Source organism: Cladophialophora psammophila (assembly GCF_000585535.1).
Source record: "Cladophialophora psammophila CBS 110553 chromosome Unknown aczJe-supercont1.1, whole genome shotgun sequence".
Classification (NCBI taxonomy): Eukaryota; Fungi; Ascomycota; class Eurotiomycetes; order Chaetothyriales; family Herpotrichiellaceae; genus Cladophialophora; species Cladophialophora psammophila.
In genome coordinates this window covers 736866-758819 of record NW_006912922.1, presented here as the reverse complement: position 1 = coordinate 758819, position 21954 = coordinate 736866, and the positions used below count along the sequence as shown (strand labels likewise).

The 21954-nt window shown below is 54.3% G+C and overlaps 8 protein-coding genes across 8 annotated transcripts; 2 read left to right on the top strand and 6 right to left on the bottom strand.

Annotated features, from left to right (window-relative positions):
* Nucleotides 1-253: 253 nt before the first annotated feature.
* On the bottom strand, nucleotides 254-1261 carry A1O5_00265 (uncharacterized protein; the record flags this gene model as incomplete). The annotated part of the gene is made up of 1 exon (XM_007740885.1): nucleotides 254-1261. The coding sequence occupies one exon, from the start codon at nucleotides 1259-1261 to the stop codon at nucleotides 254-256; it is 1008 nt and encodes a 335-aa protein (XP_007739075.1).
* A 1244-nt stretch (nucleotides 1262-2505) lies between these two features.
* A1O5_00264 (uncharacterized protein) lies at nucleotides 2506-4462 on the bottom strand (the record flags this gene model as incomplete). The annotated part of the gene is made up of 4 exons (XM_007740884.1): nucleotides 2506-3366; nucleotides 3423-3520; nucleotides 3571-4328; nucleotides 4407-4462. 4 exons carry the CDS (start codon nucleotides 4460-4462, stop codon nucleotides 2506-2508), a joined length of 1773 nt encoding a protein of 590 aa, XP_007739074.1.
* Nucleotides 4463-6245: 1783 nt separating this feature from the next.
* A1O5_00263 (uncharacterized protein) lies at nucleotides 6246-7850 on the bottom strand (the record flags this gene model as incomplete). The annotated part of the gene is made up of 2 exons (XM_007740883.1): nucleotides 6246-7608; nucleotides 7669-7850. The coding sequence occupies 2 exons, from the start codon at nucleotides 7848-7850 to the stop codon at nucleotides 6246-6248; spliced, it is 1545 nt and encodes a 514-aa protein (XP_007739073.1).
* A 707-nt stretch (nucleotides 7851-8557) lies between these two features.
* Nucleotides 8558-10324, bottom strand: A1O5_00262 (uncharacterized protein; the record flags this gene model as incomplete). Its single annotated transcript, XM_007740882.1, has 1 exon — nucleotides 8558-10324. The coding sequence occupies one exon, from the start codon at nucleotides 10322-10324 to the stop codon at nucleotides 8558-8560; it is 1767 nt and encodes a 588-aa protein (XP_007739072.1).
* Nucleotides 10325-11274: 950 nt separating this feature from the next.
* On the bottom strand, nucleotides 11275-12724 carry A1O5_00261 (uncharacterized protein; the record flags this gene model as incomplete). Its single annotated transcript, XM_007740881.1, has 2 exons — nucleotides 11275-12412; nucleotides 12486-12724. The coding sequence occupies 2 exons, from the start codon at nucleotides 12722-12724 to the stop codon at nucleotides 11275-11277; spliced, it is 1377 nt and encodes a 458-aa protein (XP_007739071.1).
* A 790-nt stretch (nucleotides 12725-13514) lies between these two features.
* On the bottom strand, nucleotides 13515-15378 carry A1O5_00260 (glycerol kinase; the record flags this gene model as incomplete). Its single annotated transcript, XM_007740880.1, has 5 exons — nucleotides 13515-13754; nucleotides 13815-13981; nucleotides 14036-14888; nucleotides 15006-15144; nucleotides 15230-15378. The coding sequence occupies 5 exons, from the start codon at nucleotides 15376-15378 to the stop codon at nucleotides 13515-13517; spliced, it is 1548 nt and encodes a 515-aa protein (XP_007739070.1).
* Nucleotides 15379-17473: 2095 nt separating this feature from the next.
* On the top strand, nucleotides 17474-18861 carry A1O5_00259 (aquaglyceroporin like protein, other eukaryote; the record flags this gene model as incomplete). Its single annotated transcript, XM_007740879.1, has 5 exons — nucleotides 17474-17889; nucleotides 17949-18024; nucleotides 18098-18453; nucleotides 18515-18629; nucleotides 18685-18861. 5 exons carry the CDS (start codon nucleotides 17474-17476, stop codon nucleotides 18859-18861), a joined length of 1140 nt encoding a protein of 379 aa, XP_007739069.1.
* Nucleotides 18862-20276: 1415 nt separating this feature from the next.
* On the top strand, nucleotides 20277-21745 carry A1O5_00258 (endo-1,3(4)-beta-glucanase; the record flags this gene model as incomplete). Its single annotated transcript, XM_007740878.1, has 2 exons — nucleotides 20277-20390; nucleotides 20444-21745. The coding sequence occupies 2 exons, from the start codon at nucleotides 20277-20279 to the stop codon at nucleotides 21743-21745; spliced, it is 1416 nt and encodes a 471-aa protein (XP_007739068.1).
* Between the last annotated feature and the right edge of the window lie 209 nt (nucleotides 21746-21954).

Here is a 21954-nt window from a genome sequence, read left to right as displayed (position 1 = left end):
TGGCAATTGGGCTCTTTGATAAAGAGGGAAATGTCGTCTTCTCGCACACTCTCTGTCTATCGCTGATCTCGCCGGTATTGACGATATTGACGATATTGATGGTCGGGATGATCTTGACGACGATGTTGGTGGGCCAAAAAGTCTCGAGACAAAAAGAAAAATGGGGAACAAAAATAAACGCATTCATCTTGATGCCTACTGATATACATGCCTGTGGTACCATGGATGTATGTACACTGTATGTCCACAGCAGTCACCCATCTCCGTATATCTTGACCACGCCATCTACGCCTCCGCCCGCCCAGAGACTCTGTCGCGCTTGGGCCTGGCTCCCTTCTCTCCACTTGACGACACTGACCACTCTGTCAGTTTCACTAACTCGGACCCTCCCAACGCTCTTTCCGGAGAGGACATCCCAAGCGCGCACGTTGCCATCGCTCTCGCTCCCACTCAGCACCAAGCCGTCGTTCGCTCCGAGACAACTCTTCAGCCTCAGGCTCTCGTTCTTGTATCCTTCTCCTCTGGCGTCTTCGGGAGGAAAGGCCCTCAGACACGTTCCGTCGCCTCGATCCATCAATCGAATCCTTCCGTCCAGACACCCCACAAGCACTGTTTTTGCGTCTCTCGAGACGTCCAGACTGGTCACGCTTCCCGGCATCACATCCACGGTCACTTTGCCCGTGCGGACATCGTACCCCCGTACTCTGCCGTCTATACTCCCTGTGACCAGCTCGTATCCGTTCTCGGGCACCCCAAGACTCGAGATCCCGTCTTTTGCCTCTTCGAGAACCATGAGTGGCCGCGCATCCCGGCTCTTGACATCCCACAGCCTCACGCTCGTATCATCACTCCCGCTCGCTAGCACGCCGTCCCCGTCGCCCGCGAATGCCACACATGTGATCCGACTGGTATGTCCCTGGGTTGTATTGTTCCCGAATCTCCTCAGCGTGCCCTCCGCGGCCTGGACGTCCCAGAGAAACACGGCGCGGTCGCCGCCGACGGATGCAAAGGTCTGGTTGTCCTGTGCGCAAGCGATGTCGAGAATGGGATAGCCGTGGGCAGAGTACTTCTGAATCGGTACGGAGGAAGGGTTCTCAGCATTGGACGGCTCAGTGCGAGTCAGGTGGACTTGGCGGTCTGAGCTGCCGGTGAGGATGTAGTTACCGCCGAGGGAGGAGAATGTGATGGCGTTGATGGGACCTGTGTGCGAGGTGATGTTGTTCACCAGGGCGGAGGGCAATTTGGGTGGTAAAGGGCTCATGATGGCGACTCTAAGTTATGGCAAGCATGGCATTCTTTGCGCGTTGATAGTATGAGAGTCACCGCAAGGGAGAGAAGGATCGGGCCGACCTTACCGTCAACGAGGACATCATCTACATTACAGTGTGTAGAGCTCGACTTGGTGTCGAGTGCTTGAGTGCAGCACGATTGACCACCAGTCCTCGGCCAGATACAGTCAGTCCCCCTGCGCCTTCAGCAGTGTGAAGGCTCTGTGATGCTGTGCGTCGTTCCCATTGCGTCATTGATTGGCTTGGCACTTGACTCTTGGCGTTTCTAGGCACCAGTGGCACGAGGGGCTCTTGGCGGTCCATTAAACGGCCTAGCGCAGCGTTAACGTCGAAAAAAACCAAAAAGAGTCTCCAGCCTTGGCATCGGCCACCTGCTCTCCCAGACTATTTAAACCCCCGTCCCTCTCCCTTCATCTTCTCTTTTCTTTTCCTTTTCCTTTCCTCAGCTCTCTTTGCCAACTGGCTTAGATCAAGTGTAGTATCTGTTCTTTTCAGTTTAATCTCTGAAATGACACCACGCGTGTCTGACTTTGATTAAATTTATTTTTGCACGCCGCAGGAGACTCTTCTCGTGCTTGCACCGAGGGTCTCTGCACCGTGTCCGAGGCCTTCACACTGCCGCCTTGTGACGCGAAAGCACACATTTTCCTACTTTTCATCACTGCTTTTGATGCCTTGTGCAAAGCTTTGGAGAAGAGCTGGTCCATCCCACACGCATGTCAGCCTGAGTGACTCCGATACCTGGAACTCATGGTGCTGCTGTGCAGTTGTCACAACGCCTGTCCTCTCAGCGGGCTGTTGACTCGCCTTGCGTTGTTCACTGCTCCTTCAACCCACCAGTGTGACTGCTGCCTGCGATACAACAAGCTGGATTTCTGCCTGCCAGCGGCGTGCATACTTCTCCGCTCAGCCAAACGTGGTCGTCATGGCTCGCAATTTGACAACGCCCTGGTGAAGCAAGAACTCGGCATCCCCTACGGAGATGAAGCAAGTATGTAGACCCGTACGCGGAGGACTCTACTGTGCTATGTGAGAAATTAAAGCACGACATAATCTTCGCTTGGTCTTTCACAGAGGGCTGGATAGAGACGTCCATCACTGGGCAATAGACAGGAAAACTCTAATGCCCGTCGGTTCCTTATTTATCGGTTCGTGAACGCGTCTGGACTTCTGTGATGAGGGATACTCGGTCTAAACTCATGCGCGGTCGGTCGATCTACAGCTTTGTCTCAGACGCCTCGATAAGCAACTCTGCGGCCTTCTCACCAATTGCGTACGCCGGCATCTGGGTGTGTCCGCCGTTCAGACTCGGCATGATGCTGCAATCCGCCACCATCAACCCTTTGACACCTCTGACTCGCAGCTTCTCATCCACGACCGCCGTGGCATCGCCGTCCTTCCCCATCCGGCACGTGCCGGCTGGGTGGTGCGCCGTCACGCTGTACTGCCGCACATACGGCTCCCAATCCTCCCTGCTCGTGGCGGGGCCCAGAGCCGCGTACTTGGGACCGGCCATCCACACGCCTGGGGTGACGATGTCCTTGGTGCCGGAGCCGGATGTCACTATCGAGTGTGCGAAGCGCACGCCTTCGGTCAGCATGAGAAGATCGAGCGGGTCAGACAAGTAGCGGGGGTCGATGACGGGCTTGTCGTGCGGGTCTGTCGAGCGGAGGGATACCGTGCCCCTGCTTTGCTGGCTGAATAACAGTGTCATCATCTCGAAGCCGTGCTTCCCCTCCAAGGGGATCGGGTAGCCGTGGACATGGCCCGAATACAACTCCGTGTGCATGTATTCGACGTGAGCTTGTTCGGGCGTGAGGTTGGCAGCGTCTCGTCCAGTCCCAGACGCGGTGGCCGAACGGTCCCGCCACAGGGCAGACGAGTTCAAGCCGTCATCAAGTCGCGCCAAGGCGAAGACTCCGAACGGGAAGGTGGAAAAGAAGCCGGATCGAGAGGTCTGGTACGTGGACAGCGAATTTGCGGCGCCATTGGTGTGGTGGATGTGTCGGTCGTTGGTGAGATTCGGCTTTGTGACTTCGTACGGGACAAAGACGACCTTGAGAGTGTTAGAGAAGATCTGTTTGAACACGGAAAAGCATGGCTTGCCAGGTGGTCTTGGAAGTTTTGGCCTACACCGGCAGACTCGACCACACAGTCGATGCCGAACCGAGCAAGCTCCTCTTTCGGCCCGACGCCAGAGCGAAGAAGGATGGTGGGGGAGCAGTACGCGCCTGTTGACTCTATTAGAGAACCAGCGAACGCAAAGCACTGACATCCCTACCTGCAGACAATATGACTTGCTTGCCAGCTTTCAACATCCTCCGCTTCCCGGACTTGTCGATAACCTCAACGCCCGTTGCCACAACATCCCCTCCGACACGCTCAAGGACAATCTTGTCGACTACAGTGTTCACCACGATATCCACTCGGTCCTCGTGGCCTTTCAAGTAGTCGGTACTAAACGTTCTAACGCCGTCATGCACCGTTCGAGGAACATGGCCACACGCATGTGCTGCTTGGCCCGTGGTGAACAGGTCATCCACCAGTGGCAGGCCTTTGTCCTGTAAGGACCCCAAAACGTGCTTGGAAATAGGTGCCGTATCATGCGGTTCAACGTGCAAGGGCCCATCCGTCCCATGGGATCCCTCTGCGGCTTTAAACCAGTCTTTGCCATGGAACGTCTCTGCCTTTTTCATGTACCGGAACATTTCATCTCCACTCCAGCCCTCGAGCTCCCAGTCGTCGTAATCAGCCTTGCACCCGCGGATGCACAATGTCCCATTGAAGCCGCTGCTGCCACCCAGGAATTTGCCGCGGTTGAGCTGCAGCACGCGGTTGTCGAGGTTTGGCTGCGGGACTGTCTCCAGGGCCCAGTCGAGGTCACCGCCCATAGCTTGGAAGAGACCGCCGACCATGGTAATGAGCGGGTGGCCTGTCGAGTCCGGGCCAGCTTCGATGATCAGGATCGAGACGTCCGAGGGTCTGGGAAAGGCCTCGGCCAGCCGACCAGCAATCACACACCCTGAGGTGCCGCCTCCGCTGGACGGGGAAAATCAAAGCGTTAGGTGGTGTAGGAGGGGGGACTGGCGGCGGGCGGAAAAGATCAGACAGACTTACCAGATGATATAGGTGTAGTCCACATCAGCATGTTCGAGAGTCCGGACAGGAGACATTTTGGTTAGATCTCGTTGAGTTGGGCTCTAGCGTCTCAACGAAACCTCGATAGCTCGATAGTTTGATAACTCGAGGCGGCCAGTTCAGGGTAAGTCGAGGTTGACCCGTTTATCAAAGGTCGACATCAACGTCGACATCATGTTAAGCGAGGACATCACCCACACGCCGTTATCGAGAGGGTGCCGAGGGTCAGACAGACACTAAGCCACGTTCAGACGAGTATATAAAACTGCCGTTCAGTGCTGTACATTTTCCAATAGGTTGACTCTCGGAACCTCTCCTCATCTACATATCAACGTCTCAATATCAATGAAGGTTACTTTGGCTGATCAAGACTTTTCGCCGATCCAAACCCTTTCTAACTAGTTAGTAACTTGCTCAAGCTTGCTTCAGGCTGTGGCCTCGTCTCGGGCCGCCCCGAGAGTCGCAGTAATATTTTGATTGGCACCGAGATTGGCACCGAGATTGGCACCTCGGCACCTAGAACTCAGCACCCCCTTCCCCCCCCCCCCCCCCCCCCCCCCCCCCCCCCCCCCCCCCCCCCCCCCCCCCCCCCCCCCCCCCCCCCCCCCCCCCCCCCCCCCCCCCCCCCCCCCCCCCCCCCCCCCCCCCCGCCCCCCGGGGGGCACTATTTCTTGCCGTGAGGCCTCATCCTGATTGATACGAACAGGGAAAGTCCAAGTTGAGATAGAGATCCGTTGCGCTTCCATGATCTGTCGGTGATCTAGGAGGTCACGCATAAGAAGCAGCATCTACTGACCCAGCCAAATCTCGGAACACAGCACTTGAGGTACAATCAGATATCAATGTCTCGCCATCTCTTCGATTCCAGCGAATGGACGTTCTTCCCTACACACCTTGCCTGCCTTCGGTAGCGTTCTTTTTCATCTATTCTCCCGATCTCTCATGTTTATTTTTTTCGCACAAAGTCTCGAAGGAAAGGAGGATTCAGACGGACCTGAAACGAAGGCGAGGCGAGGAATAAAGTAACAGGCATTATGCTGGAGCTCGGAGGATGTCAAGTTTGGGTCCACAGGTGGGTGCTGCATGTATGGATACGGCCTGACACGGCCCGGGGATCTTGTATTATGATGGAGTTATGCTGAGGGTGTGCGAGTCGGTCATAGCCTAAGATATTGCGGCAGGGATTGGGCAGAGAAAGCAATTCGTCGCAGCAAGTTGTATGGGCGTGCCTGTGGCTGCAATTCCGCATTACACAGGCAGAGCATTTAGGCTCCCGTTAGGGCTGGTGGGCTTTTTAGGCAACACAATGACTGTTAAGTAAGCACCCCTGGCACCACTAACCACCTAGATAGGTACCTAACTTGATCACCCGACTAGCGGACTCCCAGCCTGGAAGCCCCCCTCCCCCCCCCCCCCCCCCCCAAAAAAAGCTTCCACTTGACTTCGAAAAACTGTATTCATGCGCAACCGTCTACTAGATGGACGCCCACACAATGGACACGAGGTCGATTCTGATCCGCGAGGAACTAACACTCAGCCATACAGCCATTCACTTGCCATCCCTAACCCCCAGAATGTAGGAGGAGACAATAACTTTCGTTATTGGCCGTCAAGGCAAAAGCTCGCTTGTCCCGTACTATCTCCTGCAAACCCGGGCGAGAAGCGAAAACTCATCGAGCAGGTTGAGGGAGAAGACCGACTCCTTTATTCTTAGCGGTATCAAAATCAAGCGTTGGATTCGCTTCCGTCAATGATATTGGTTGTCTCTGTCTCCGGTTGACTGGTGTCACCCATGTAGAGACGAGGTCGATAGAGTAGTTAGCCGAAGCATTGATCCCAGAAGCCTCCCATCTTTGCAAATCCGAGACTGCCGAGAAATTTGCCCAGCGTGCAGCGACCAAGGTCATCGCCCCCGCAAGAGGAGAGTGGCTGGACACGATCATTCACAATCACGCGAATCAACTCCTCCGAGTGCCCCCGACACTGCATCTTCTCAATATACGCCCTGGCAGCAAACGGAACGGTCCACGCTGCGCTGTAACCGGCTGCCGCACGAGCCTCCACGATGGTCGTGTTCGGCAGTAGTAACGTGTCGCTGTAAAGACCCATTGCCGAGAAGACGGTCGTCATATCGTTGTCGTGGCTAAAATCGGCATAAAGCTTCCGTCCAAGTGGGAATGTGGCTGGGTTTTCGTCCAGAGTATGATTGGTGGACGTGTGATCTTGGACAGAGGTGTTGGTCAGCCGTGCAATGAGCTCGTTGACGAATCCTACCCCCTGTGTCGGGCCCAGAGGATTACCGTAAGAAAAGCCGTAGTACTTGCCGAGTGTCTGGTAGTAGGCGTAACTGTGCCATTCAGATTCGGTGAAGAGGGAGCAGAATGGTGAAATGGTACCATCATCGTTGGCAACGGTGTTGAAAGGGCAGAGATCCATCATGTTGATTGTCTGGTCAATGCTGAGGTTGGCGCCTGGCAGACCAGCGTTGAGGCGGGCTTGAATTGGCGGGACGAAGATTTTCGCCCAGGCGTCTTGGGCGTCGTCGGCGATTTCGCTGTCGGTGCCGTTCTCAAATTCGGCGCAGATGGCGTGGTTCAGGGTGTTGTTGAAACCGTCGCCCTCGTACTGCAGGATGACCGGGTACGGGAAGCCTGAATCGACGGCCGCGGATTTGTCGGCTTGTCTGGCTGCATGGAAGCCCTGGGTCCAATTGAGGGCCGACTCGACCACTCGGTTCTCGCTCGAGGAACGCACGAAGGGTTCGAGGGATTTTGCAAGTGACCGATATCGATTGTAGAACTTGGTGCCCGAGTTGACCATCTCCTCCTGGCCGAAGGTCGTCAACTGGTCCGCGCCGAGGGTGTACGAATAATTGGCAATGAAGGCATATGGACCGGTGAAACTTTTGACTTTGGCCTGGACCTGCTTGATGGTGTCGTTGTACGTCTTGGTCTTTGAGGCCGTCGGGTCTCGGGCCCCGTGACGGGACAGGATCTGAACGAATGTCACTTCGCAGCCACTGGGGATGTCTGTTGAAATGTCGGAGGGCACAGTAAAGTAAGGCGAGTATTGGCCCCAGTAGTGAGAAAATTCAGGTTGACATTGAAATCCCGACGCGGCAGGGTCGCAATCATCTGACACTGGAGGGGTCGAACTTCCTGCCAGGATCCCACTTTTAGTGCTGGATGAGCATGTTTGTGTCTATAGATTGGGGAGTGTCTGGAGGAATTGACAAGCTTACCTCCAGCCCAACAAGACAACGACGGTCGCCAAGGGTGCTAGTATCATGATGGCGAAGATGGGGCCTCGATGGGCTTTTCGAGATGAGCTTCTCGGCCCAGCAACATCGTCGCGGAGAAGCGGGAGGCCATCATATACTCGAGGCTCTTTCTCAGAGCCGATACGAGGAAACAGAGCTTCCATTGAGCCGCCAGATCTAGCCTGGGCCATCCCACTGACATAGCTTCTTTCTTTTCTGTCTCGGGTCTCTCTTTGTGTGCGTGTCTGTAGATGGACCTAGATGACTTAGACGGACGGCAATGGGGACGATGTGCCCACGGGAAATCGACCTTGCATGATATTCAGAGGCCACGTGTGGGAATGATGCGTGTACAACGGTTAAGAAATAGGCGGTGCTAAGAGAGACTATGTAACTAGACGAACAAAGTCAATGCGCCGAGGGAAAGAATGAAGATCACAGAGACACGGAGAGACACAGAGAGAAGAGCACAACCAGAAGTAAGAGCAGCCTAGCAGCGTTCAGTGATATGGCGAAGAGCTTGTGAGATTAACGCGCGACCGTAGATCGACAGTTGATCGATCAGTTAAAACTGATCTTGGCAGCGAGGCATCTAAAGAGAAGTAAAAACTGTTCACAGTTCACGTGAGTGCGACTCGCCCATGCCGTGCAGCTATAAACCACTCACGCACCTACTTGTTATATCATTCGCTATCTCAACTTCGTGGGCCTTATCTAATTCCGGAGATTCAGAGTAACGATGGTCCTCCAGACGACGACCGTTAAGCAGACCGTATTCGTCAACGTCAAAAAAATCTAACGTTGGAGGCATCGTATGTGCCTACCCAAATAGAAAACTGTAATGAGAACCCCGAGTCGATCACATCAAGCGTCACACAATCACAAACTCTGCATCGGCGCCCCTTTCCGCCGCATGGGCCTTCAAGGTAGTTGGCAAGTCCATGAAGCCGTGCATATACGCCTCGCCTACGAGGGTAAATGTACCACCGGTCTCGCTTTCTCTGAGCACCCAGAGACAGGCTCCGGAATAGAATACGCAGACAATATCGTTGGGCCTGAGTTGGCTCGGACCTAATCCGATCCTGCCGTTTTGGGTGCTGAAGAATTTTCTTTGGTCGTGGAGGTGAACGGCGACGTTGAACCGAAGCACGGCGTCCTTGGACACGTGGTACGTGCTAAAGTCGGAGGGAGTTTTGGAAACGACCTCTTGCCAGAATCGCCGTGCACCTTGTAGGTCATTGTACAGCCTATGTTCTGGCACGATGGGGACAGTAGGATTCCAATGGCCCGCAGCCAATGTTCGAGCATACGTTTCAAGCCTTTCTGCGTCATCGTTCCCGCCCCCGTGAGTCCGTGTTGACTCAAACAATTGTTTACATTCCGACTCCCATGTTTCCATGTCACCGTCGTTGGGCGCGGTGTGGACCACGTGTGATACGGCGTCGAGGCGGAAGCCGGGTACCGATATTGAATTCGGTGGTTGCGCAAGAACACGGATAGGGCTGGCACGCTGGCTGCGGTTGATGAAGCCTGCTTGAAAGGCTGGGTACGACGCGAGCTGCGTCCCGTCAGAAAACCTATGCGCGAGGTCTGGACACCAGGAAGGGAGGCCTTGTGTCCGACTCGTCGAAGCTGCCATACTGAGCACCCAAAGCGCAGGGTCTTTGTCGACACAGCCTTTGCAAAACGCAATGATGGCTTCGATGTAGGATCGAGAATAGTCCACTCGAATAAAAGGCTTCTGGATCTCCGGGAGCATAGCGGCAATGCCGTAGAGGTGATCGACGACGTCGGATGTATCTCTATTGCGAGTGGTCGTGAGTAATGGAAACAATCGGCGAGCAGCAGCATCTCTTCTGAACCGATCAATCTGACTGCAGCTGTCAAACCCGCTGACGGTCTCTTGTGTCGGATCTTGGCCTGCATTCATCAGGACTGCCGGCCATATTGCAACTATGGCGTTCGCAAACTCGACCAATGCCTCCCAGACCAAGGTGCGATCGCCGCACAGGACGTAGGCGCCCTTGCAGAGCACGACTTCTTGTAAGATCCACACGCGGCCGAACCACGAGCGGCCGAACAATCTGACCACGGCCCGCCAGACTGGATGGTTGCGAGGTGCCAATCGGCGATGAATCACTTCCTTCTCAGTCTCACTGGTTGGGTACGGAGGCTTTCCCATTTCCTCGGTCAGCTTTCGCATGTTGTCCATGGCGAGATTGCTGTCGTCGGCCGCTGGGCCGAGCCAGATCAAGGTTCGCCGAGCACAAGCATAAACTATGTGCATCGCGTTGACTTGCCTAGACTTCTCATCATCGTCAGCCTGGTCGATACAGATCTGATCGATCCATTGCCAGGCGCCGCGAATCTCTTCTCGGCGGTATATCTCCACAAGCGCGGCCCCTAGATTCTCTGTGATTTCGAAGGGCTTCCCATTCAAGGTGATTGACCATGTTGGGGTTGCTGCACCCCACGCGTACGAGAGCGCAAAATAGGACGCTTGAGGGGATCTGGATTCTCCGCCTTCGTTCTGTGACGGCAGATCCCAGACCCTGACCTCGCATTCGAGCGAAGGCTCTGCTTTGATGATCTTCAAGAGCCTGAATTGGCCCTCGTGAATAGCTGGCAGCACTGTCATTATCACTACTGCAGAGAGGAGAGAAGTTTGCTTCAGGGAATCCTGTGTCTGGTGATACTCATCCTGGCTTTTGACCAGAGATTGACAATATGGCTGGTGAGGCTGAGGAGGCGTGGTTGCCTAAACAGCGGACGAAGCCCACGCGGCCACTTCACACCACGAAAGAGTGATCCTCTCATCTACCCTCACCTACCCTCACCTTCGCAATTACCATTGGTGCCATCTTCTTTCTTCTTCTTCTCTATGAATGGAAATTCTTTTGACTACCCGGTACCCCCTGGTGCTTCTTCTATTCAAACGGATTAAGATACAAAGCTTGGCTCCCGAACACGAGGCCTGTAAGGTCTCGCGTCATCTCACCTCAGATGCCGCAATCAAACAAAAGTCAATCCTACAGAGAACATACACCCACACCATGTCTAAAGTGCTCCCAACCCGTCTTTTTTACCTCCCTCTCTTCCAAGCTAGCAAAGTTCGTGTCGAACTCTCCTCCCACTGCCGTTGAGGGCTTCTGTTTGCGCATGTCGAGTACGAGGTACTGACTGACTACCCGGTAGGCCGTGCTGCTGTTCCGCCTTCTTGGTGTGTTTCCCGCCGAAGGTGATCCCTCTTTCTTCTAGCCAACTGCAAATCTCCGCAAATCATACTGCAACCGTCGAGTGAGAGGGATAAGAGGACAACCCATCACCTTGCCATCCTCCACGCCATACGCCATGTCCATCGCGATCGCCATGCCCCTGGACCTGTTGAAATGTTGCGCAGGGCTGCCTACTTTGGTAAGGCCGGCTTAACACCCGCCGTAAGAGTCAAGATGTCAAAACTATCACGAGCACCGTGATACAGAGCTGAAGGGGGTGGCACCGAGGGTGGATAAGATGGGTGAAGCTGTTGGCCACTGTGGACCGTGACCGACTCCTAATCTCTTTCTGCACTCCCTTCTTGACCCTGCCTTAACACTTTATCTTCCAACTCCAACCGACTTTATACACGCGGGCGGCATACATCAAACAAGCACCCAACCCGGTGAGTACACCGAGGCATATCTGTGCCACCAGATATCCGCCTCGTCCTCCCCCGTTCGTCGTCAACAATGCCCCTCCGATAGGAGGTCCAGCGAGTCCTGCAAAACTGAACAACGAGAACGCCATACCCATTCTGACACCATTTTTACTCAAGTCGTTGTTCAAGCTCGTCACCGTTGTCGGAAAGAGACACTGAAAAGCGCCCGCTGAGAACCCATAGAACGTTGCAAACGCATACATGCCGGTTTGCGAATTTACTGCAATCCAGCTAAATGCAAAAAGCGAGTTGATGAAGAGGAGCGGGACCATCGCATTCAGGGGACCCATGAACCGATCCGCAATGAAGCCCGTGACAAGTCGAACTGGTACAGCGGCCCCGTTGAAGATGATGAGCAAGATCAGTGAGTTGGAATAGCTCATGTTCAGGACGTCCCGACCAAAAGAGCCAATGAAATAGTAGGAGAAGAATAGCCCGCCGAAGACGAGCGACATGCCCAGGAGAACACAGACATATGGCACTTCATAGAACGCCCTCCACTCGACAATCGGCCCGGATTTTCGAGGCGGCAATCTCGGACGCATGAATGCCAGGGCCATCGAGAGCAATCCCAGATTCATAAACCCCAGCACGCGAATAGTCCATGCATATCCGATCGTCGGAAGAAGCTGGCGCACAAGCACGGGATACACGGCGCCACCCACCGAGTTGCCGGTCGACACAATGGCAACAGCGAGTCCTCGATTCTTCTTGAAATACGTCGTTACAAGGCCCATGGTCGGACAGAAAAATATCCCACTTCCCAATCCTGTGCAGAGGCCTTGGGCAAGCACAAGCTGCCAGAACTCCTTGCACAGACTCGTCATAAAGATGCCGATGACTTGGACGATGGATCCAATAAGCAAGGTCGGAATGAATAACCCGGCGTCGAGTGCCCGACCTGAGAAGGTGCTCACGAAGAAGACAATCCACAGCTGAACGGAACCCACCCAAGAGATGGTTGATTGAGATTCGCCCAACTTCTCGGTGTAATAAGTTTGAAAGACGCCAAACGAATTGATGTATCCCCTGGGACAGGCATGAGCGGTTTGTTCAACGCAAGGCTGCAAGGTGTTCCGGCTCTATCCGGACATCCACATACCAGGTACAGAAGCAGACAACCCACCCCATGGCGACTTGAAGCCATGCCTTGAAGCCCCCGTCTGGAGGGGGCCCGGGATCGACGATATCTCGAGCGCTGAGGCGCGAGGTGATCCTGCTCAGCGCATTGCTGGTGACTTGTTTGAGTTCCGGGAACGAAGTATGTTCGAGATTCTTTTCACCGTCGGACCGGTTCTCTATGACGTCCTTCTCGTATTCCGAGATGTTCTGACTCGACATGATGGATATGTAGTCTCGCGAGCATTGGTCCTGGCTGCCGAGTCTTGGAAACGAGGTAACGGCTGGGATTTCTTCCAGGAATATGCCAAAGATAAGGGAAATCGGGCAAGAGCAGGAGGCAGAGACATTGTTGCATGCAAATTGCGTCTCCAAAGTGTGGCTGCATCAAAAGTTCGTTGAGCGACTGCTGAAGCGGTGGGCTTTTGGGGTAATCAAGTGGTCAACCAGTGCCGAATAGCCGACTCCATGGCAGAAAAATCACTTCAAATACGGCGAAAACCGATGTAATGCAGGGAATCGGCCGGTAACGCAGTGCACAAAGAACCGGCAAGCGCGGTGGCTACGACACGAGTATCACGGATGTAATGACGATAAAAGTCTCGCACACAACTCCGAGCTTGGCAGATCTGGCGCCTGAGAGAACTCCGAGGTATGCTCTTTTGGCACTTCGAGATCTTGATGCCGCCGCTTGTGCCCAACGGCAATCAACCACTGGCTAGCCGTGATGCCGTCTGCATCATACCCAGAGCTGCAGCAACGATCCTGTCAGCTCCAAGTCCCAAGAGTCGGTCAGTCAAAGGGCGGCGGCCAGATCTTTGTAACGGATGCCGGTCTTGTTGGGACCGGGCTCTTGAGGCAATAGGAAGGGCTCAAAAAGACATGTAGCACGATGATGTGCTAGAAAGTGAGGACAGTGGGAAGTGATGCTGTCAATTCTAAGCATCATTGGTGTGGCGGCTTTCCGGCTCGGCGAGCCGCAAGGTAAGACTTAGTTCCATCCATCTTCTCTTTAAGACGACCAACCTTTTGACATCTGAACTGCTTTTTCCCATCTCTCAAACATCTCCTTACTCTTGGCCTCGTGCATCTGTGGTTTGAACACAGTGCTACCCTCGACATTGATGTCTTTCAACTCCTCAATGTTGTCCCACACTCCGACGGCCAGACCGGCAGCAATAGCGGCTCCCAGAGCGGTGGTCTCCCGCATTTGTGGCCGCCGCACAGGGATCTGAATCAGGTCTGCTTGTGTCTGATAAAGGTCAGCTCCCATCCAGACCTCAAAGGTTGAGTCTACAAGCCTGCGACATACCTGCATGGTCAAATCTGAGTTGCTCATACCGCCATCGACGGCCAGCTCAGCAAGCTTGGCGCCCGAATCTTTCTCCATAGCATCGAGGATTGCTTTCGTTTGGAAGCATGTTGCCTCGAGCGTGGCCCGCGCAATGTGTCCGCGTTGAGTGTAGGCAGTTATACCGTCTGGATGAGATAGAATCAGCATCAAAACTGACGCGCAGAGACCGAGACTCTTACAGATGGTTCCTCTCGCATCATCAATCCAGTATGGAGCAAACAATCCACTGAATGCGGTGACGAACACGCAACCACCGTTGTCGTCCACCGTGGCAGCCAATTGACTGATCTTGCTGGAGGACTCCACAAATCCAAAATTGTCCACCAAGAACTTGACGCTGGATCCCGCCACGGCGATACTGCCCTCGAGCGCGTACATCCGCTTTCCCTCGCCAAAGTCATAGGCAACCGTGCCGAGAAGCCCGTGGGTGGAGAAGACCGGCTTTTCACCGACGTTGTACAGGAGGAAGCAACCCGTGCCATAGGTATTTTTGGCCAATCCGGGAGTAAATCCCTTCTGGCCGACCAGGGCGGCTGATTGATCGCCCAGACAGCCAGTAATGGGGGTGCCTTTCAGCACACTCAACTCTAGACGCCCGTACGCCTCGGGATCTGACGACCGTGTAATCTTGGGGAAGTGAATCTTGCTCTGGTCCAGCCGGAAGAAATCAATGAGTGACTCGTCGTAATCCAACGTTTTCAGGTTCATGAACATGGTTCGCGAGGCATTGGTCGGGTCAGATACAAACACATTCTTCTTGGGCCCCCCGTTAAGCTTGTAGACCAGCCACGCGTCAATGGTGCCGAAGGCCAGGATGCCTTTGTCGTAGGCCTCTTTCACCTTGGGCTCGTTGTCGAGAAGCCACAGTAACTTCCCAACAGAAGGATACGTCGACAATGGAAGACCGCAGAGCTCTTGAAGTTGGTCTGATCCCAATCGATGCTTGAGTTTACGGATGAGGGCCTGTGTACGAGTGTCGGTCCACACTATGGCATTGTACAATGGCTCGCCAGTCTCGTGGTTCCAGACGACCTAGATTCCGTCCGCGCGGAAGCGAGTTAGAGATGGCATTGATTGGCTCACAAACGAGTAGACGACTGAGCGAGAAAGGGGGGGAGGAGAGGGGGAGGGAGGGAAGGATTGCCTTACAGTTGTCTCACGTTGGTTTGTGATCCCCACGGCTTTGATATTCGCACTTGCGTGGCCCTGGGTCTCCAGGTCCTTGACGGCACCATCGATGCACTGCTCCACCGACGAAATGATTTCGAGTGGATCGTGCTCATGCCAGCTATATGGAACGGAATCAGAAACATCACACCATATCGCTTCCCATTATCGGAGGCAACAGGGGGGCCGAAGGCTTTGGGACTTACCCGGGATGCGGATAGATTTGCTTGAATTCCATCTGGTGCGAGGCAATCACCTCGCCATTGCGACTGAAAATCAGAAACCGGGTGCTCGTCGTGCCCTGGTCGATGGAGCCCACGAACGTCTCATGAGAGGACTTGGTGGTGTCGCCCATCTTGCTTCTGATTGTGGCCAACATCCAATCAGCTCGGGTGTAGAATTGCAATGTGAAGGGCTTAGCCGGAATGTATGATGTCGTCGAAGGCAGAGGAGCTCGGTAGTTCCTTTTTCTTCTTTTTGGGATGGAGCTCTCGAGCAATGATCAGGTCTTGTCGACAAGCTCTAAAGAGCCGCTGATGAAAGCTTTGACTTTCTGGTGGTTCAACTTTCTCGAAGCTATCTTCGGCTCGGCATGTCAGACCCCGAGATGCAGAGACAATCAATCACTGGGACCCCGTGCGGAATCCGGGGTTCTCGGGGAGACCGTGGCCGCCCACGCGAGCTGGGAGAGCAATGTGTCAAGGATCAGTCTCGCTGGAGTCGATTCCGTCCCCCAGACGGCCAAGAATGCCAGAGCGTCGTCGAGACTCTCCTCGATTCAATCAGTGACATGCCGATCCAGGTTCGAGACGCACGATATATGGCCTAGCATCGTCTAGGGGCAAAACGGCCGCCACGGAAGAAACACAACGGGCAGAAGGCTTGCATGGCGGCGTCAATCCCGTCAACTACGAGACGGCTAATGCACGTCAGGCCAACCACGCCTTGATTCGAACGTGAAAGACCAAGGAGGGGTTGACAAGGCAGCTTTCTTTCGCCCAGCACTGCGAGTGCAACATCGGCACCGGGTAGCGCAGCACGGGCCCAATGCCATGTCCGAGCTCGAGCTTCTCATCCAGGCGGCAGCTCTCGGCAGCTCTGCGGAGAGGCTGAGCTGAGCAACATCAGAAAAGCGTACAAAGTTATACGAAGCAAGAGTAGGCGGTCCAAGATCCAAGAGGCACGGTGGCGTTGCTCGGCGTGATGGAGCAACGGGGGCACCAGAGACTGCCACTCGCTGGTGGAAGGATTTTTTGGGCATCCTGGGCCCCCCCTTGTTTTGGGGCAGTCTTGACCAGTACGGGACTATTCTGCGGGGTAGAATGGCAGCATGATGGAGATACGAGAGCGCTGTCTTGCCGCTTCTTCCTGTCTCTCCTGCTCCGCTTCCTCTGGATTCGGGGAATTTTGTACACCCGGTATGACAGTTCTTTTCTTGCGGACGGAGGGGTTGCCACGTTCACATTCGAGAGCCGGCAAGTCTCCTGGCGACCACCAACAGGAATCGCTATCACTATTTTAAAACTGCGGCAGGGTGCAGAGACATGCAGCACCCGCCCAGGCTCTCGGGCAGAGATCTAGATCTACCGACCCTAGAGGATTCGACCCCGGCAGTGACTCTTCTCTAGGTTAATATGGTACGATACTCGGTCAGTCAGTCGAGTTGGTAGAAAGGCTGCTGATGATTGTGCACCGAGTGGCGAGGATTACTCATAAGCAGGCCTCGTACGGCGTCCCATTCACTGGGCAAGCAATTCCCAATGGGGAGTAAGGACTCAGAAGGGACCGGGTGGCTGGGGACAGGAAAAGAGCGAGGAGAGAAAGGGCTTGTGGAACGTCAGCCTCGGTCAGACCTCTCCCGAGCTTCTCGTTGGCCAGTTTATGCCTCGCGTCCATTAGCAGACTGACTGACTGTACGGAAAGTCAGGGGACAGTATGGAGTCCGGACGACACCTTCGCAAGTTGTACTCGATCCTCTGATGCGTCCATCGAACGAACCAACCTGGTCCCGTGCCCAGCATGGCCCAGCATGGCCCTTGCCACGCCCATCCGCAAGGCTCCCCAGACTCTCCAGATTTCCAACAGGTTGCTGCTGACCTCCACCCCAGAGCCCAAGTTTTTTCAAGTCGACCTGGCCTTCGGGCTTCGTGGGCCCGAGATCGATCCTCCCAGTTGGGCCAGCAAGTCTTTCCATTCGTGCGTGATACATGCTTTTTGTACCTCATCACCTCCACCGACTTGGTTCCGCCTGCATGCAACCTCGCCTCTCAATGGCAACCAAAAGGTCTCCAATCCTCCTTCACCGTGACTGGTTGGTACCCGGCCGCCTCCGAGCTTCGACCTGGTGCTGTATGCAAAATTGCGGTTCAGACCCCGGTCGTCACCACCGCTGGGGCCCCAAGGAAAGTTGATAAGAGTATGGCCTGCCTCGCCCTGGGGAGCTGACCCAAATGGCTCCTCCCGACCAGATTCAGTCCCTCTCGCTTTCCCTCCCTGCGCATTCGTCCATGGTTCAGGACGCCGGCATCATGGCCCTCGAGAAAGAATCCCTCTCGTCTACCCCTCCTGCCACCCATAATGAGCATGGGGTATTCCACAATCCTCATGAATACCGTCATACCACGGTCGAGGGCCAGCCGGCATACGCGGAACATGGCCCTCTGGTCGATCACAAAGTCCCGCAGGAAGATGTGGTCCAGTCTGAGCCAGATCTGGCCTGGAGCCGGGTCCGGCATTTCATGCGGGAACCGCTGTCCGAGTTTTTTGGCGTCTTCATCCTGATTCTATTCGGCGATGGCGTCGTGGCTCAAGTCGTTCTCAGTAACGGCACTAAAGGTGACTACCAGTCGATCTCCTGGGGCTGGGGGTGAGTAGAAACCACTTTCCGCCAAAAAAAAAAAAAAAAAAGGCGCTAATTCTGCAAAGGTTGGGTGTTATGTTAGGAGTTTACACCGCTGGCATCTCGGGAGCACATTTAAATCCCGCAGTAACGTTCGCCAATGTATGGACTAAGATTTCTCGAATCTGCCACTCAATACTCTAAGGAAATAATGTCGTACTGATTTGCAAAATAGGCCGTTTTCCGCAAGTTCCCCTGGCGAAAATTCCCTGTCTATATGGTGGCTCAGACTCTGGGAGCCTTGTGTGCCTCTGGGGTGGTCTACGCCAACTATAAATCGGCCATCGACGTCTTCGAAGGAGGGGCTCACATTCGAACGGTCCCTGGCTATTCGGATACTGCAACTGCAGGTATATTCTGCACATACCCAGCTGCCTTTATGACCAAGACTGGACAATTCTTCTCCGAGTTCATCGCCAGCTCCATCCTCATGTTCTTGATCTACGCGCTCAAGGACGACGGCAATCTGGGAGCTGGAAACCTGACACCCTTGGGGCTATTCTTCGTCATCTTTGGCATCGGCGCCTGCTTGTAAGTTGTGGAGCACTCCAGTCGTCAAAGGATCGGCACTGACTCCTCGTTCCTTCGACAGTGGTTGGGAAACCGGCTATGCGATCAACCTTGCTCGAGACTTTGGTCCGAGGCTGATGTCGTACATGCTGGGATACGGCCCCCATGTGTGGACGGCCGGCGATTATTACTTCTGGGTAAGATTCACAATCACACCGGCAGGTTGGGGTTCTTCGCTGACCACTCCCCCAGGTGCCTATGGTTGCGCCTTTCTTTGGATGCACCTTTGGTGGGTGGCTATATGACATGTTCCTGTTCACCGGCGAATCACCCGTCAACACGCCATATGCAGGGCTGGCGAGATTTCTCAAGCCGACTAGGGCGACGTGGTCGAACACCTACGTGCCGCAAGAAGGCTCCAAGGTCTAAAAATCTTCAAAGGGACTGATTCTCGACTTGGATTTTGAACATGGACTCGCACAAAACAACTCGGCTAGCCCACGCAGAGGGAGACCGCAAGCAAGGGACTTTGGACTCGAACATAGGGTAGGCCTCAGGGATGGCCGGAAGTCAACAGAGGTCCGAGACGGGCAGACAAAAAGGGGCAATCTTCCAGAGATGTATTTCTAGGTGTTTGATGACTTTGATGAAGGCACATGAAAAGAAAATAATAGCTGATGTTTTGCATTCGAGCTACTGGGCGCGTTCCGTTATTGTTGGCGTGCCTCGATCCGGCTACCCAGTACTCGGCATTTCGCCCCGCCGACTTGGCTGGTTTCGTCTCCCATTCCTGTTTGGGACTAGCGCCTAATTTCCCGCCAAACTCTATTCGAGCTCCAGCTTCACTTCAATCTTCACTCTTCCAAACAGACCTCTCGACCCCCCTCCTCCATCCTCCTCCATCCTCCTCCTTGGATGAAGACGCCCTCGCACGCGACCGGGCTGCGCCCGAAGGTCCAGCGTCACCACCACCGAATGACTTCCCACCTGGCTCGACATTCCACATTACCCAGTACACCCCCCTAGTAAGTCGCAGGCGAATTGTTGACGCTGTCGTTCAGAGATAAACACCACTCGGCTCGACGTCATTGCTGGGTCTGGGATATGTATCTTGGGACCGAAGAATCCTGTGACAAGATGCGGACGAACTCCCAGGGTCGGTTATCGGCGAGGTAACCTCAGCCCACAATCTTCGAGAGGAGGGGGGTGACATGCTTGCCAGTCTATGTTCGTCGCGGAAGGATGGCTTGAGACATTCAGCCTCAACTCTTTTTGACAAGCGCGTTTTGCTCAAAGCTATCGACTGCGACACCGCTCTGTCATTGGCCAGATGAACCAGCCATGGGGACCTAGTGCCATCATGTTGCGTGCTATTGCGAGTCTGGTTCACCTCGTGGTTTTAGCGTCGATCCCCCGACCTCTCGCCAATCTTCAAGGTTTGCGCCTCGCAGGATTCCCAGCCTCCAATGACACCACGCCGAGTACGGGTCTCAGTCGGAGCAGGACCAACTGCATCGTTGCCATGGCATTTCCTTCTCCACTTCTATACCTGCTCTCTTCTCTTGTTGGTTGACGTGATCTACCCATATCCCTGACTCTCACTGGTAAGGTCGTGGAAGCGTCAACAAAAGCTTTTCCCAGCACGCCGATTTCTCGTCTATCCTCGTCAGCTTTTTTTTTTTTTTTTTTCGATTTTCACCAGCCTCGCTTGTTATACCGCTCGTCGTGAGTATGGAAGGATCATTATATATCAGTGCTGTTCTTCGGTTTCACCATGGCATTCCTCAGTCCATTCTTTCCACATCTCGTTCGTCTCGGAGTCCACACGATATCGACATTGCAATATGCGCGTCTCAGTCACCACTTTTGCCGCCCTGGCATCAGCTGCTTCCGCGGCTTATCTCCTAGAAGATGACTACTCTTCCTCATCCTTTGCAGACATGTTTGACTTCTTTACGGTACGATACTCCCAACCCCGAGAGGAATTGGCAATAACTAACTTTTAGTAAAGGGCAACGATCCGACAAACGGCTATGTTAACTACATTTCCTACGACCAAGCAACGAGTTCTGGCCTATACCAAGCCGACAACGGGACCGTCTATATGGGCGTCGATTCCACAAACGTTGCCTCCGGTCGTGGTCGAGACAGTATTCGGCTAAGCACCAAGAAAACATACAATCACGGCCTCGTTATCCTCGATCTTGAACACATGCCAGCAGGCGCATGCGGGACGTGGCCGGCCTTTTGGATGCTGGGGCCGGATTGGCCCAACAACGGAGAGATTGACATCATTGAAGGAGTCAACAGTCAAAATGCCAACAACATGGCTATGCACACGAACGCGGGATGTTCGATTACTAACACAGGAGCTTTCTCTGGCACGCTCGAGACGGACGACTGTGACACCAATGCTCCCGACCAGGCTACCAACGCTGGTTGTGCGATTCGCAGTCAAGACACTAGCAGCTTCGGCAACGGTTTCAACTCCAACGGTGGTGGTGTCTACGCAACCGAATGGACGAGCGATGCCATCAGCATCTGGTTCTTCCCCAGGAACAGCATCCCCTCTGATATCTCAAGTGGCAGTCCCGACCCATCAAATTGGGGTCTTCCTCAAGGCCAATTCACTGGCGCTTGCGACATCGATGAGCACATCAAGGACCAGCAATTGGTCTTTGACGTCACCTTCTGCGGCGACTGGGCAGGCCAGGTATGGACCACTGATGCCACTTGCTCGACCCAGGCATCGACTTGCCAGGATTTTGTGCAAAATAACCCTTCAGCTTTCCAGGATACGTACTGGCTCATTAACAGTTTGCGGGTATATACCGAAAACGGCGCCGTTGTACCACCTCCGACCTCCACCGTAACCACTCTGTCTACAGCTTTCCAAACAGTCACCCCAACCGAATCTGTGACAGCCACAATTGCCACAGCCACGACGTTCTTCACACTCACTTCCTCCAGCGAGACAACGACTTCAACTTCGACAGAAAGCACGTCAGTGACCAGCCCGTCGACTACCCCGGTCACAATTACTCCAAGCCCTACTCCGTCTACGGAGAGCTCTGTCCCAAAGACTTTGATTACCAGCACTCAAGTCACCACAGCTCCAGCTGCATCCTACACCTCATGGCCTTCATCTGGGCCCTGGAGCAGCGCGCCTTGGAGCACCGCCACCAACGGCAATGGTGGATGGGGTGGCTGGAATTGGGGCGGGAACGGTGGCAACTCAAATGATTGGGGCAGTGGAAATAACGGCAACGACGGCGGTGAACGGGGAGGCCATGCCGGCAACGGCTGGAGATGATTTTTCACCGAGACACCGGCCGGCCAAACATCAAAAACGAGACAACAGACTCACAACATGCAACATTATTCGAGACCCAGCAAAAAGGAAGGATACACAGTACTTCCATATGTGCATACGACGCGACGACAACAGCATACAACGAGAACAAATGTACTAATGAATCTATATATGTAATACGGAAATGGAAATGGTAATGAGAAAAACGG